The sequence below is a fragment of the Anomaloglossus baeobatrachus genome, chromosome 1 (assembly GCF_048569485.1).
Source record: "Anomaloglossus baeobatrachus isolate aAnoBae1 chromosome 1, aAnoBae1.hap1, whole genome shotgun sequence".
Classification (NCBI taxonomy): Eukaryota; Metazoa; Chordata; class Amphibia; order Anura; family Aromobatidae; genus Anomaloglossus; species Anomaloglossus baeobatrachus.
The window spans coordinates 880908874-880922524 of record NC_134353.1 but is presented as its reverse complement, the minus strand read 5'-3'; the positions used below and the strand labels follow the sequence as shown (position 1 = coordinate 880922524).

General features: G+C 48.5%; 1 protein-coding gene across 1 annotated transcript in view; it reads left to right on the top strand.

Moving 5' to 3' along the window:
- The window catches only part of MTREX (Mtr4 exosome RNA helicase), a 243536-nt gene that overhangs the window by 228805 nt on the left and 1080 nt on the right, over nt 1-13651 (top strand). Inside the window, exons 24-26 of the mRNA XM_075326525.1 lie at nt 405-461; nt 712-874; nt 2829-2933. Coding sequence (XP_075182640.1) covers nt 405-461; nt 712-874; nt 2829-2933 — 325 coding nt within the window. The remainder of the gene's footprint in view (nt 1-404; nt 462-711; nt 875-2828; nt 2934-13651) is intronic.

Here is a 13651-nt window from a genome sequence, read left to right as displayed (position 1 = left end):
AGCTAATGAGTCTGATTTCTCAGGCTACTGTCCTCTATGGTCAGATATGTTCTTGGCCATAAAACCTGCATTTCTAAAGTTACAAATCGACGCCTACATTTCCTATTACACAGTAGTCTGTCCCAGTGAACAGACAGCAGAACCTGTACATGTACAAAGTACAAGGTGCCCTTTATACTTGGGTACATGGTATCACCATTATGACTGCAGGATCAGACTGCGTGTGGTTTGTTTGTAGTCTGTTGCCATGGAGACACATGAGTGTGCATAGGAGCTGTGATAACTGTCTCATTTTTCTCATTTTTCTAGGCTTTAAAAAAAAAAAAAAAAAGTAAATGTAGGTAATTCTTTTCATCCCAAATCAGAATTACTGCTGATTTTTTTTTTTTTTCCTCTTATTTTAGTCCAGTGAAATGCCCAAACTAACGGAACAACTAGCCGGACCCCTCCGACAAATGCAGGTAAACAATGAGATCTGAACGTGCTATAACCAAAGAAATTGAGTAATGTCAGAAAATCCTATTTCCTAATGTACAGCGGCCTGATGTCAAACACATAAAGGAACATGTGCCGTCTTGTGTGTGAGCTCAGCTCTCTGTCTGTGTCTGACAGACTAATGGCATTATTGTATCGCCGCGGACAAGTACCTGCTATGGATTTATAATTAGTAAGGCAAGTAATGGGGATTAATGGATTTAACCGTCTGGACAGGAAACAGCCCGGAGGATTGCAAAAGTCTCCGCAGAAGCCAAGCTAGAAATTGATGAAGAGACGTATCTGGGTACTTTCCGTCCCAATCTGATGGATGTTGTCTACACGTGGGCCAATGGGGCAACCTTTGCTCAGATTTGTAAAATGACAGATGTTTTTGAAGGTAAGAGGATCTTTACATAGAATCGATGACAGCAGGTTACAACAGCCGGAAACTGACAACACCATGTAACCAGATTTATACACTGGCTCATTGTCAGATTAGTGAAAGTGCCGAAACAAGCCTTTTCGGTTCTGCCGTTGCTAGAGACCCCTAAACAGAAAAAATAAAATGTGGCGACCGATTGCGCACACGCCCTGCCTCACCATTATAAGTCAGAAGTGCAGCCTTAGGCCGGAGTCACACTTACCGAGTGACTGTGCAGGCAACGCTCCTGGCCAGAGAGTGGCGGGCTGTGCCGGGTGATGCGAGTGACTCTTATGAGAATCGAGTCGCAAGTGTGACAGCGGCCTTACCGCTACACTAGTCCTCTGTACAGGTAATCTATCAATCACACACCAATGCAGCAACTATCCAATTAATAGGCAATCATTTATGTAGAATAGGTAGCGAAAAAAAGGGGTGTGTGGGACTCAGCACCAATGCAAAAGAGTAAAATTCTTTATACTTTATTGGATAAATTTAAAAAGAAGTCACAGATCATCCAAAACTGCCATGCGGCTTGCCGTGCGGCTTGACGCGTTTCGGACACAAAAGGGGAATTAAAAACAGTCCTTAATCATAAGCCATTTTTAATTCCCCTTTTGTGTCCGAAACGCGGCAAGCCGCATGGCAGTTTTGGATGATCTGTGACTTCTTTTTAAATGTATCCAATAAAGTATAAAGAATTTTACTCTTTTGCATTGGTGCTGAGTCCCACACACCCCTTTTTTTCGCTACCTATCCTGGATTACGGACCAGCCTGTCCGGGGGACTGCGTGCACTCACCACAACCTGGAAGACAATATAAGGGTGAGCTGAAAACCTTTATCTCTACCAATCATTTATGTAGACCCTGCCTTTAAAAATTAAAGGGAATCTATCACCAAATACCCTAATTGCAAGAATGTCACTTACTGGAGTGTTTGCTTTAGTTTTGATAAAATCCCTATTTTATCTGCTGCAGATCTATCAATCCTCTGAATGCTGAGTTCTGTATAACCCTGCCCACAACACTGACTTTCTGCCTATGCACAGTGTACACAAAAAGCTGCCAATAAGTGGTGGTGGAGGGGTTATACAGAGCTCATCCGTACAGAGGACTTCATGGGAGCAGGTTTACTTGTCCTAAAGCGATATTTTGTTCCTAAAACAGTGATTATATCAAAACTGCAGCAAGTGACAACACTGGAATTTGGGTCTCTGCACCTACATCATGCTTCTCTCTGGTTAAATGGCAAAAACCTGGTGACATTCCTTTAAAGTCTCTATATTGTGGCTGATATCGGCATAAAAGTTCAGCCGTTGCGTATCTGAGCTGCAGATTGTGCAGTCCAATACAAATAAAAGGATTTATAAAAAAGTATATTTTTTAATGCTTAAAAACTGCCGTTGTGAATTTAACACAGATCAAATCTGCAACATGTGAACTTGGCTTTATAAACTTCTAATAATTGCAACAAGCCGATTTCGCAAAACTCTTTAAGTACTCACATTTTTTTATTGCTGATCATGAGTGAACCCTGTGGCTCTGGTTACTGCCGTTCTGTGGAGAAACGTTCCTGTTTGCTTCTGAACTGACCCCGGTGCTTTCTGCTGGAAGGATCTTTTATCCTCACACGTCTTTGAAGTTCTCACCATGGCTTCTTTGTGCTGTAATGACTTTTACAGTCGTCTGTAGAAATCTGAGCACTTGTCGCGTCCCTCCACATTGTGCAGCGAGGAGTTTTCTTCACAATATCGATTTGTCTGATGAGAATCCAAACCTTGTGCCTGATACACATAGAAATGTTTAATGAAAGGTCTCTGCTGCAATCTGATTGGTACAATCATTTTGTTAAAAAGCAAAACTGGAGCCGATTAGTAGATTTTCCCAACTTTCAGGGCCACATTCTGAAATCTGGGGCTTGTCTTCTAGGTAGTATTATTCGTTGCATGAGGCGTCTGGAAGAATTATTGCGTCAAATGTGTCAAGCTGCCAAAGCCATCGGAAATACAGAACTGGAGAACAAGTTTGCTGAAGGTAAGACGAGCCCAAAGCAAAATATTGACATGAAAGTATTTCTGGGGCTGCTGCTTCAGACCGTAGAATGATATTGTCGGATGGTTCACTTGTGCAATTTAGTGCATATTAAAATTTGCATCCGTTCATGATATATTAACATATTTACAACCTGTTGCTTAGGAGACCGACCACCGCTGCTTTAGTGTGTAAGCATCGTGCTGAAGCTGGCCAGAATTTGGTGGTAACGGTGCGCTTCAGCGATTCTGGCCAGCTTCACAACAGTGTTTCCACCTGTTTTCTGTTAAATATGTAAACAATGCGCTTCTCCTGCATTGTCGCATGGTCTGTGTCCAAAGCAACCATCTGATCACAAAAGAAGTGTTAGTATCTCTAGAACAGCAACAATTATTAATTAGTAAATTGCAAAATTACTTGTTTTTATAATCACTATCAGACAATTATCTATTTATGGAAATGGGGATAACCCTTTAACACTAGAACTACTGGACTCGTGACACCTATATAGAAATACATAGTGCAAAGTAGTCAAAATGACTACCTCAGTAGTTCTAGTGTTAAAGGGAATCTGTCACCACTTTTTTGGAATATAAGCTGCGGCCACCACCACCGGGCTCTTATATACAGCATGTTACCATGCTATATATAAAAGCCCAGGCCGGGGGTATAACATTAAAAACACTTTAATACTTGCCTATCGGTCGAGCTGTGGGCCTTATGGGCGTCTCCGATGTCTGTGCCGCCTCTTTTGATCATCTTTGTTGTTCTTCTCTTGTGGTGCATGACTGGTCCGACGTCATACACACTCGCCAGCATTCAGGTCCTGAGCAGGGCCGATCAAAGTATTGTAGTGCGCCTGTGCAGGACCGGCGAGTGTGTATGACGTAGCCGTGTCATGCACCCAGGCTTCAGAAAGAGGACGAAGATGGCTGAAAGAGGAGGCACCGGCACCGGACAACGGAGACACCCATAAGGCCCACAGTGCGACCGTTAGGTAAGTATTAAAGTAATTTTTATGTTATACCCCCGGCCTGGGTTCTTATATACAGCATTCTAACATGCTGTATATAAGAGCCTGGTGGTGGTGGCCGCAACTTCTAGGCTAAAAAAAGTGGTGACCGGTTCCCTTTAATAAGGCGTCCATGCGGTTTAACTCCGTGTGCAGAAAGGGTTTATTTCGTTGGGAAAGATTGAGTTAGCGGTTTCTGTGTGTTCCTTTATGGGAGAAGCAGATGAACAATGTGAGCAACTCATTAGAAGTGGAAGAACAAAGCGGGACCTGTGACCCCGCTGAATGGGAGACCAGACCTTCACTCGTGGACTAGAATAATAGAGCTGGGGCCCCGCAGAGCACTCGCCGGGGTCCTGCGGGAAGCACTGTATGCTCAGAACAGTCGTGTATATTACATTACAGCACCCAGTATTTATAGCTTTGTCCTTGTCAGAAACTTTTCCCGTAGTGTAATTATAATCCAGCTTTTATTATTCTAGCAGGATTTGCCTGATGTGAAATAGCAGTGAATGGTAAAGACATCGGTGTGCTGTCCCATTATATCACTAGAGTAGGGCTAGGGGGCTGCATGTATCTTGGTAAAATCTGACCCATGTAGTAACGTGACCACATTACTTACAGTCGTAATGCATCTGAGTGTGCTTGATTTTTGGTTCTCTTGTTTTTTGGGGTTTTTTGTAATATGTAATTTTTTGTTTCTAAAAATTGCAAATCCTGAAATCCATGTGACCCATGCCTTTTAAAATAGTTTTGTGACTTCAAAGCATCTAGTAAATACACATTTCTTCGGCGCTCTATTGGGAGACCCAGACGATTGGGTGTATAGCACTGCCTCCGGAGGCCACACAAAGCAATTACACTAAAAAGTGTAAGGCCCCTCCCCTTCTGGCTATACACCCCCAGTGGGATCACTGGCTCACCAGTTTTCTGCTTTGTGCGAAGGAGGTCAGACATCCACGCATAGCTCCACTGTTTGTAGTCAGCAGTAGCTGCTGGCTATATCGGATGGAAGAAAAGAGGGCCCATATGGGGCCCCCAGCATGCTCCCTTCTCACCCGCGGTGGTGCTTGTAAGGTTGAGGTACCTATTGCTGGTACAGAGGCTGGAGCCCACATGCTGTTTTCCTTCCACATCCCCTGGAGGGCTCTGTGGAAGTGGGATCTTGCCGGCCCCCAAGCCCTGAGGCCGGGCTCCATCCACAGACCCAGAGAACCTGCTGGATTTGGAGCGGGAGTGCCGTTCAGGGACAAGGCCCTGCAACTTTCAGGTACTCTGTGTCCCCGGCAGGCACGGACACTCTCAAGCCTTGCTGAGTGTTATAGTGCGCCGGGGACAGTAGCGCTGTGCGCTGGGGTTAGGTCACTGCAGCTTTGCTGAGTGACGTTACATGTTGGGAACTACTGCGCCGACCGCTACTGGAGCGGCGGCGCAGCTGCGACTTGTAGTGCGCCGGGGACTTTGCGCCGACCGCGCTTTTACGGCGGCGGCGCTTCTAACTTTAGCCCCCGGCTTCTGCGGCCTAGCGCCGCTTCGTTCCCGCCCCCACCCTGTCAATCAGGGTAGGGGAGAGACGCTGCTCAATTGGCAGCGCCGAGGGCTGGAGCTTTATTTACATGCTCCAGCCCTCTCACTAGGCACAGTGGGAAGCAGGCTTCCCGCTCTTCGTCTGTATACGCCCAGGGCCCGCCCCCCCTCTCCACAAGGACGCCGGCAGCCATTACACATGCAGCCTGGCTGGGGAAAGGCAGCAGGCTCTGGGAGACCCAGACTAAAGGGATTTCGGCGACCACACACCCGCTCCTAAGCGGGCGGTAAGCTGCACCTTAGTGCTGGCCCCACTAGTGCCTCAGTGTTATATTAGTGTACTTTTTTCTTGGTACCATATATATATATATATATAGTTGCACTGTAAGGTCGCTTCTTGGCTGGACACCCTGTACTGCTCTGAGGAGGCAGCAACATGTCATCCGCAAAACGCAAGGGTGCCAAGGCACAGGCTGTGTACACTGTTTGTACTGCATGTGGGGCTGATCTACCGGCAGGCTCCAATGACTCACATTGTGTGCAATGTTCAGTCCCAGTGGCACTTCGTCAGCCAGAGCCTATGGTGGTAGTGGCCCAGGCAGAGACGCCTGTGAACCCTGCCCCGGTGACGGGGACAGACTTTGCAGTTTTTGCTGATAAAATGTCTGTGACTATGACAAAAATCCTGGAGACCTTGCAGTCCAGGCCAGTTACTCAGACCATGGACACTGCTGTGTCTATGCTCTCCGGTCCCCCTCAGTTGGAACTAATCCGTACTTCAAGGGGGTCTCAAGCATCACAGGCTGAAGTCTCTGACTCAGATGACAGTCCCAGGCAGCCTAAGCGTGCTCGCTGGGAAAGACCCTCCACGTCATCACACTGCTCAGGGTCTCAGCGAGAAGAGTCTCTCTGTGATGAGACTGAGGACGGTGATCAGGATTCTAATCCTGGGGCCCCTCTCAATCTGGATGCCCCTGATGGTGACGCCATGGTTAATGACCTTATATCGGCAATTAATAGACTGTTGGATATTTCTCCCCCAGCCCCTTCTGCAGAGGAGGCAGCTGCACAGCAGGAGAAGTTCCATTTCCTGTATCCCAAGCGTAAATTAAGTGCTTTTTTGGACCACTCTGACTTCAGAGAATCGATCCAGAAACACGACGCTCATCCAGACAAGCGTTTCTCTAAACGTTCTAAGGATACCCGTTATCCTTTTCCCTCTGAGGTGGCCAAACGCTGGACCCAGTGTCCAAAGGTGGATCCCCCAATTTCCAAGCTTGCGGCTAGATCCATAGTCGCAGTAGAGGATGGCGCTTCACTTAAAGATGCCAACGACAGACAGATGGACCTTTGGTTGAAATCTGTCTATGAAGCTATCGGCGCGTCGTTTGCTCCAGCATTCGCGGCCGTGTGGGCACTCCAAGCTATTTCAGCGGGTTTAGCACAGGTGGATGCTATCATACATCCAGCAGTGCCGCAAGTGGCGTCCCTAACTTCGCAAATGTCTGTGTTTGCGACCTATGCTATCAATGCTGTCCTAGAATCTACGAGCCGTACCGCTATGGCGTCCGCCAATTCTGTAGTTTTGCGCAGAGCCTTGTGGTTAAAGGACTGGAAAGCAGATGCTGGTTCCAAAAAATGCTTGACCAGCTTGCCATTATCTAGAGACAGACTGTTTGGTGAGCCATTGGCTGAAATCATAAAACAGTCCAAGGGTAAGGACTCTTCCTTACCACAGCCCAGAGCAAGTAAACCTCAACAGAAAAAGTGGCAGTCGAGGTTTCGGTCCTTTCGAGGCTCGGGCAAGGCCCAATTCTCCTCGTCCAAAAGGACTCAGAAAGAACAAGGGAGCTCAGATTCCTGGCGGGCTCACTCACGCCCCAGGAAAGCAAATGGAGGAACCGCTTCCAAAGCGGCTACCTCATGACTTTCGGCCTCCTCCCTCCGCATCCTCGGTCGGTGGCAGGCTCTCCCGCTTTTGCGACATTTGGCTGTCACAGGTCAAAGACCGGTGGGTAACAGACATTTTGTCTCGCGGGTACAGAATCGAGTTCAGTTCTCGGCCTCCACTTCGGTTCTTCAGAACCTCCCCACACCCCAACCGAGCAGATGCCCTGCTGCAGGCGGTGGACTCTCTAAGAGCAGAAGGAGTCGTGATCCCTGTCCCCCCTCAGGGACGGGGGCGAGGATTTTACTCCAATCTCTTTGTGGTTCCAAAAAAGGACGGCTCCTTCCGTCCTGTTCTGGACCTAAAACTGCTCAACAAGCATGTGAACGCCAGGCGGTTCCGGATGGAATCCCTCCGCTCAGTCATTGCCTCAATGTCTCAAGGAGATTTCCTAGCATCAATAGACATCAAAGATGCTTATCTCCACGTGCCGATTGCTACAGAGCACCAACGCCTTCTACGCTTCGTGATAGGAGACGACCATCTTCAGTTCGTAGCTCTGCCATTTGGTCTGGCGACAGCCCCTCGGGTGTTCACCAAGATCATGGCGGCAGTGGTAGCAGTCTTGCACTCTCACGGACACTCTGTGATCCCTTACTTGGACGATCTACTGGTCAAGGCACCCTCTCAAGAGGCATGCCAACTCAGCCTGAATGTTGCACTAGAGACTCTCCAGGCGTTCGGGTGGATCATCAACTTCCCAAAGTCAAATCTGTCACCGACCCAATCACTAACGTATCTTGGCATGGAGTTTCATACTCTCTCAGCGATAGTGAAGCTTCCGCTGGACAAGCAGCGGTCTCTACAGACTGGGGTGCAGACTCTCCTTCAAAGTCAGTCGCACTCCTTAAGACGCCTCATGCACTTCCTCGGGAAGATGGTGGCGGCAATAGAGGCGGTTCCGTTTGCGCAGTTTCATCTGCGTCCACTTCAATGGGACATTCTCCGCCAATGGGACGGGAAGTCAACATCCCTGGACAGGAAAGTCTCCCTTTCCCAGACGGCCAAGGACTCTCTGCAGTGGTGGCTTCTTCCCACCTCATTATCGCAGGGAAGATCCTTCCTACCACCGTCTTGGGCGGTGGTCACGACAGACGCGAGTCTGTCAGGGTGGGGAGCAGTCTTTCTCCACCACAGGGCTCAGGGTACGTGGACTCAGCAGGAGTCCACCCTTCAGATCAATGTTCTGGAAATCAGAGCAGTGTATCTTGCCCTACTAGCCTTCCAGCAGTGGCTGGAAGGAAGGCAGATCCGAATTCAGTCGGACAACTCCACAGCGGTGGCATACATCAACCACCAAGGGGGGACACGCAGTCGGCAAGCCTTCCAGGAAGTCCGGCGGATTCTGATGTGGGTGGAAGCCACAGCATCCACCATATCCGCAGTTCACATCCCCGGCGTAGAAAACTGGGAAGCAGACTTCCTCAGTCGCCAGGGCATGGACGCAGGGGAATGGTCCCTTCACCCAGACGTGTTTCAGGAAATCTGTCGCCGCTGGGGGGTGCCGGACGTCGACCTAATGGCGTCACGGCACAACAACAAGGTCCCAACCTTCATGGCACGGTCTCGCGATCAAAGAGCGCTGGCGGCAGACGCCCTAGTGCAAGATTGGTCGCAGTTCCGGCTCCCTTATGTGTTTCCACCTCTGGCACTCTTGCCCAGAGTGCTACGCAAGATCAGATCCGATTGCAGCCGCGTCATACTTGTCGCCCCAGACTGGCCGAGGAGGGCGTGGTATCCGGATCTGTGGCAGCTCACGGTCGGCCAACCGTGGGCACTCCCAGACCGACCAGACTTACTGTCCCAAGGGCCGTTTTTCCATCGGAATTCTGCGGCCCTGAACCTGACTGTGTGGCCATTGAGTCCTGGATCCTAGCGTCTTCAGGATTGTCCCAAGGGGTCGTTGCCACCATGAGACAGGCTAGGAAGCCCACGTCCGCTAAGATCTACCACAGAACGTGGAGGATATTCTTATCCTGGTCCTCTGCTCAGGGAGTGTCTCCCTGGCCATTTGCATTGCCTACCTTTCTTTCTTTCCTGCAATCTGGGTTAGAAAAAGGTTTGTCGCTCGGCTCCCTTAAAGGTCAGGTCTCGGCGCTATCCGTCTTTTTTCAGAGGCGTTTGGCACGCCTTCCTAAGGTGCGCACGTTCCTACAGGGGGTTTGCCATATCGTACCCCCGTACAAGCGGCCGTTAGATCCATGGGATCTGAACAGGGTACTAGTTGCCCTCCAGAAGCCGCCCTTCGAGCCTCTGAGGGAGGTTTCACTTTCTAGATTATCACAGAAAGTGGCTTTTCTGGTAGCGATCACATCTCTTCGGAGAGTGTCTGAGCTGGCAGCACTATCATCCAAGGCTCCCTTCCTGGTCTTCCACCAGGACAAGGTTGTGCTGCGCCCCATTCAGGAGTTTCTCCCGAAGGTGGTATCCTCTTTTCATCTTAATCAGGATATCTCTTTGCCTTCGTTTTGTCCTCATGCAGTTCATCGGTATGAGAAGGATTTACATTTGTTAGATCTGGTGAGAGCACTCAGAATCTACATTTCCCGCACGGCGCCCTTGCGCCGTTCGGATGCACTCTTTGTCCTTGTCGCTGGTAAGCGCAAAGGGTCGCAGGCTTCTAAGGCCACCCTGGCTCGATGGATCAAAGAACCAATTCTTGAAGCCTACCGTTCTGCTGGGCTTCCGGTTCCATCAGGGCTGAAGGCCCATTCTACCAGAGCCGTGGGGGCATCCTGGGCATTACGACACCAGGCTACGGCTCAACAGGTGTGCCAGGCAGCTACCTGGTCGAGTCTGCACACTTTCACCAAACATTATCAGGTGCATACCTATGCTTCGGCGGACGCCAGCCTAGGTAGAAGAGTCCTGCAGGCGGCAGTTGCCTCCCCGTAGGGGAGGGCTGTCTTGCAGCTCTAACATGAGGTATTTCTTTACCCACCCAGGGACAGCTTTTGGACGTCCCAATCGTCTGGGTCTCCCAATAGAGTGCCGAAGAAGAAGGGAATTTTGTTACTTACCGTAAATTCCTTTTCTTCTAGCTCTTATTGGGAGACCCAGCACCCGCCCTGTTGTCCTTCGGGATTTTTGGTTTGTTTGCAGGTACACATGTTGTTCATGTTGAACGGTTTTCAGTTCTCCGATGTTACTCGGAGAGAATTTGTTTAAACCAGTTATTGGCTTTCCTCCTTCTTGCTTTTGCACTAAAACTGGTGAGCCAGTGATCCCACTGGGGGTGTATAGCCAGAAGGGGAGGGGCCTTACACTTTTTAGTGTAATTGCTTTGTGTGGCCTCCGGAGGCAGTGCTATACACCCAATCGTCTGGGTCTCCCAATAAGAGCTAGAAGAAAAGGAATTTACGGTAACAAAATTCCCTTCTTTGCTACCATAGGTAGATGCCATGTAGTCTTAGACCCAATTCATCATTTGCAGTTTGTTGCCTATTTTTGTGGGCAAATTCTTCAAAATGGCACATGTGGGTTGATTAATTTTGTACGAAATCAAAGATGCTCTTCCATTTGTCTCTTGCTTTTTGCTCTAACTAGATATGTAGATATGAAAAAGCATAATTACAAAAAGTTGCAGATGATTAATAAAAATTTGTCTGAGATTTTGGTTATACAGATGCTTTTGAGAGAAAAAAAACCCTCAACCAAGTAAAGTTAGCTTAGAGATGTTATTAAATTGCTTTAGTTAGAAAAAGCAAGAAAGTTGCAAACTTGCTTATTTTCATATCTGTTCTAATTCTCTTGCTGTGAGTATTTATCTTGTATAGTGTGCAGCTGGTTTCCAAGGAGCTTGACAAGTAGAATAGTGTGTACAGTAGTTACATTCCAGGAGAGAAGTCTGATCTTTAGAATCCAATGGGATGATTGGCTATAGAGCAATTAGCCCAGGATATGAACAGCTATATGCCCTTTAAAATCAAAATACCCCACCATTGACAGCTTCAAGAGCAGTTCTAATAATGGCTCTTACTTTTTTGAGCTGCGTTCAAAGACTATAGGGTGCTTTACATGCTGCGACATCGCTAGCGATGTCGAGCGCGATAGCACCCGCCCCCGTCGTTCGTGCGAAATTTGGTGCTCGCTGCCGTAACTAACATTATCGCTACGGCAGCGTCACATGCACATACTTTGTCAGCGACGTTGCTGTGACTGCCGAACAATTCCTCCTTCAAGGGGGAGGTGTGTTTGGCGTCATAGCAACGTCACTGCGGTGTCACGGAGGGGCGGAGATGAGCGGGATGTAACATCCCGCCCACCTCCTTGCTTCCGCATTTCCGGTGGATGCAGGTAAGGAGATGTTCGTCGTTCCTGCGGTGTCAGACATAGCGATGTGTGCTGCTGCAGGAACAACGAACATCGTACCTGTGGCAGCAGCGATATTAAGGAAAAGAGCGATGTGTCAACGATCAGAGTTTTTGAACGATTTTGCGATCGTTGCTCCTTGGTGTCGCACGCTGCGGTGTCGCTACCGGCGCCGGATGTGCGTCATTAACGTCGTGACCCCGACGATATCGCTAGCAATGTCGCAGCGTGTAAAGCACCCTTTAGTTATTGCTTTATGTTCATAATCTACACTTATACATTAATGGTCTTTTAGTGTTTGCAAATATAGTGATAATAGCATGATAAAGCTCCTGGACCAGAACTGTCACTTGAGGAGCAACTCCTCTCACTCCCAGCCACCAGGCAGTAAGGAGACTGCAGAGCTCCGGGCTGCTCAAGACGCAACTTGAGAATACCCCTTTAGGGAAATAATAATGCACAAACGTGAGAAACATTTTTACTTTAAACAAAAAGGTGTGAATAGTGACTGAAGGCCGCTTTACACGCTACGACATCGCTTGCAATTGCTAGCGATGTCGAGCACGAAAGCACCCGCCCCCATCGTACATGTGATATCGTGTGATCGTTGCCATAGCGAACATTATCGCTACGGCAGCGGCACACGTACATACCTGCTCTGCGACGTCGCTGTGACCGGCGAACCACCACCTTTCTAAGGGGGCGGGTCGATCAGCGTAACAGCGATGTCACAGCAGCGTCATCGAATCCGCCGCCCAATAGAAGCAGAGGGGCGGAGATGAGCGGCCAGAATATGCCGCCCACCTCCTTCCTTCCTCATTGCGGCAGGTAAGGTGAGGTTTCTCGTTCTGCAGTGTCACACATAGCGATGTGTGCTGCCGCAGGAGCGACAAACTACTTCGTACACCGAGCAGCAGCGATATTCGAGAACAGGGGGGCATGTCACCGATGAGCGATTTTGACCGTTTTTTGCGACAATTCAAAATCGCTCATAGGTGTCGCATGCAACGACATCGCTAAAGCGACCGGATGTGCGTCACAAATTCCGTTACCCCATCGAGATCGCTTGAGCGATGTCGTAGCGTGTAAAGCGGCTTTAAGGCAATGACCAAATTGATGGCCATCAAAAATCTGTCTAGTTTTTGCCATAAAGTTGCTGCAAATAATTAAATGGCCAGAATGAATGAACCATTCCAGGATGCTGCTTAGATGTTATACATTAGTGTTCTGAAAAAGCCTAAATACATCGTTGTTGTGTAAGATTAGGAGAAAAATCTTCTTGTATTGTCCTCTTATAAGTTACGGTTTTTTTTGTTTATTTTTTTTGCTGTGCTTCCAGGCCTGCAGCCCAATGGACAGCTAACACAAAGCAGAAGCAGAGACGCTTATCAAACCTAATGGTTGGCATATCGGCAAATTTAAAGGGGTACCCCGGGGAGATGAAATTCTTCTATCCCTGACCTCAAACTATAAAGATGAAATCCATAGTGCTGTTCCTGTAATGCTGAAGCTGTGCCCCTTTTGGTACTTTAAATTACACAGGGGCTGTGGCCTGCTCCCTGTTGCCTAGTAACAGCCAGCCCCCTGATATCTTCTGTCAGATCAGGGGGGGGCACGCGGCTACATGTTCTGACTCCAGGGAAGCAGAATGTATCAGGAGGCTGGCTATTACTAGGCAACAGAGTAGGCCACACCCCCTGTGTAATGTAATGTACAAAGGGGAGGGGCACAGGTCCTCCGTTACATGAATTACAGGAACAGCACTATGGATCTCATCTTTATACTTTAAGGGCAGGGACAGTAGTAGAATTTTTTTTTTATCTCCCTGTCGATGCCAAGTATTACGTTGGAGAATCTCTACCTCTGCTTTATCTGGTAGGTGTTCATAGGCTGAAGGACAGAAGATTATTTTTTATCTCCCTG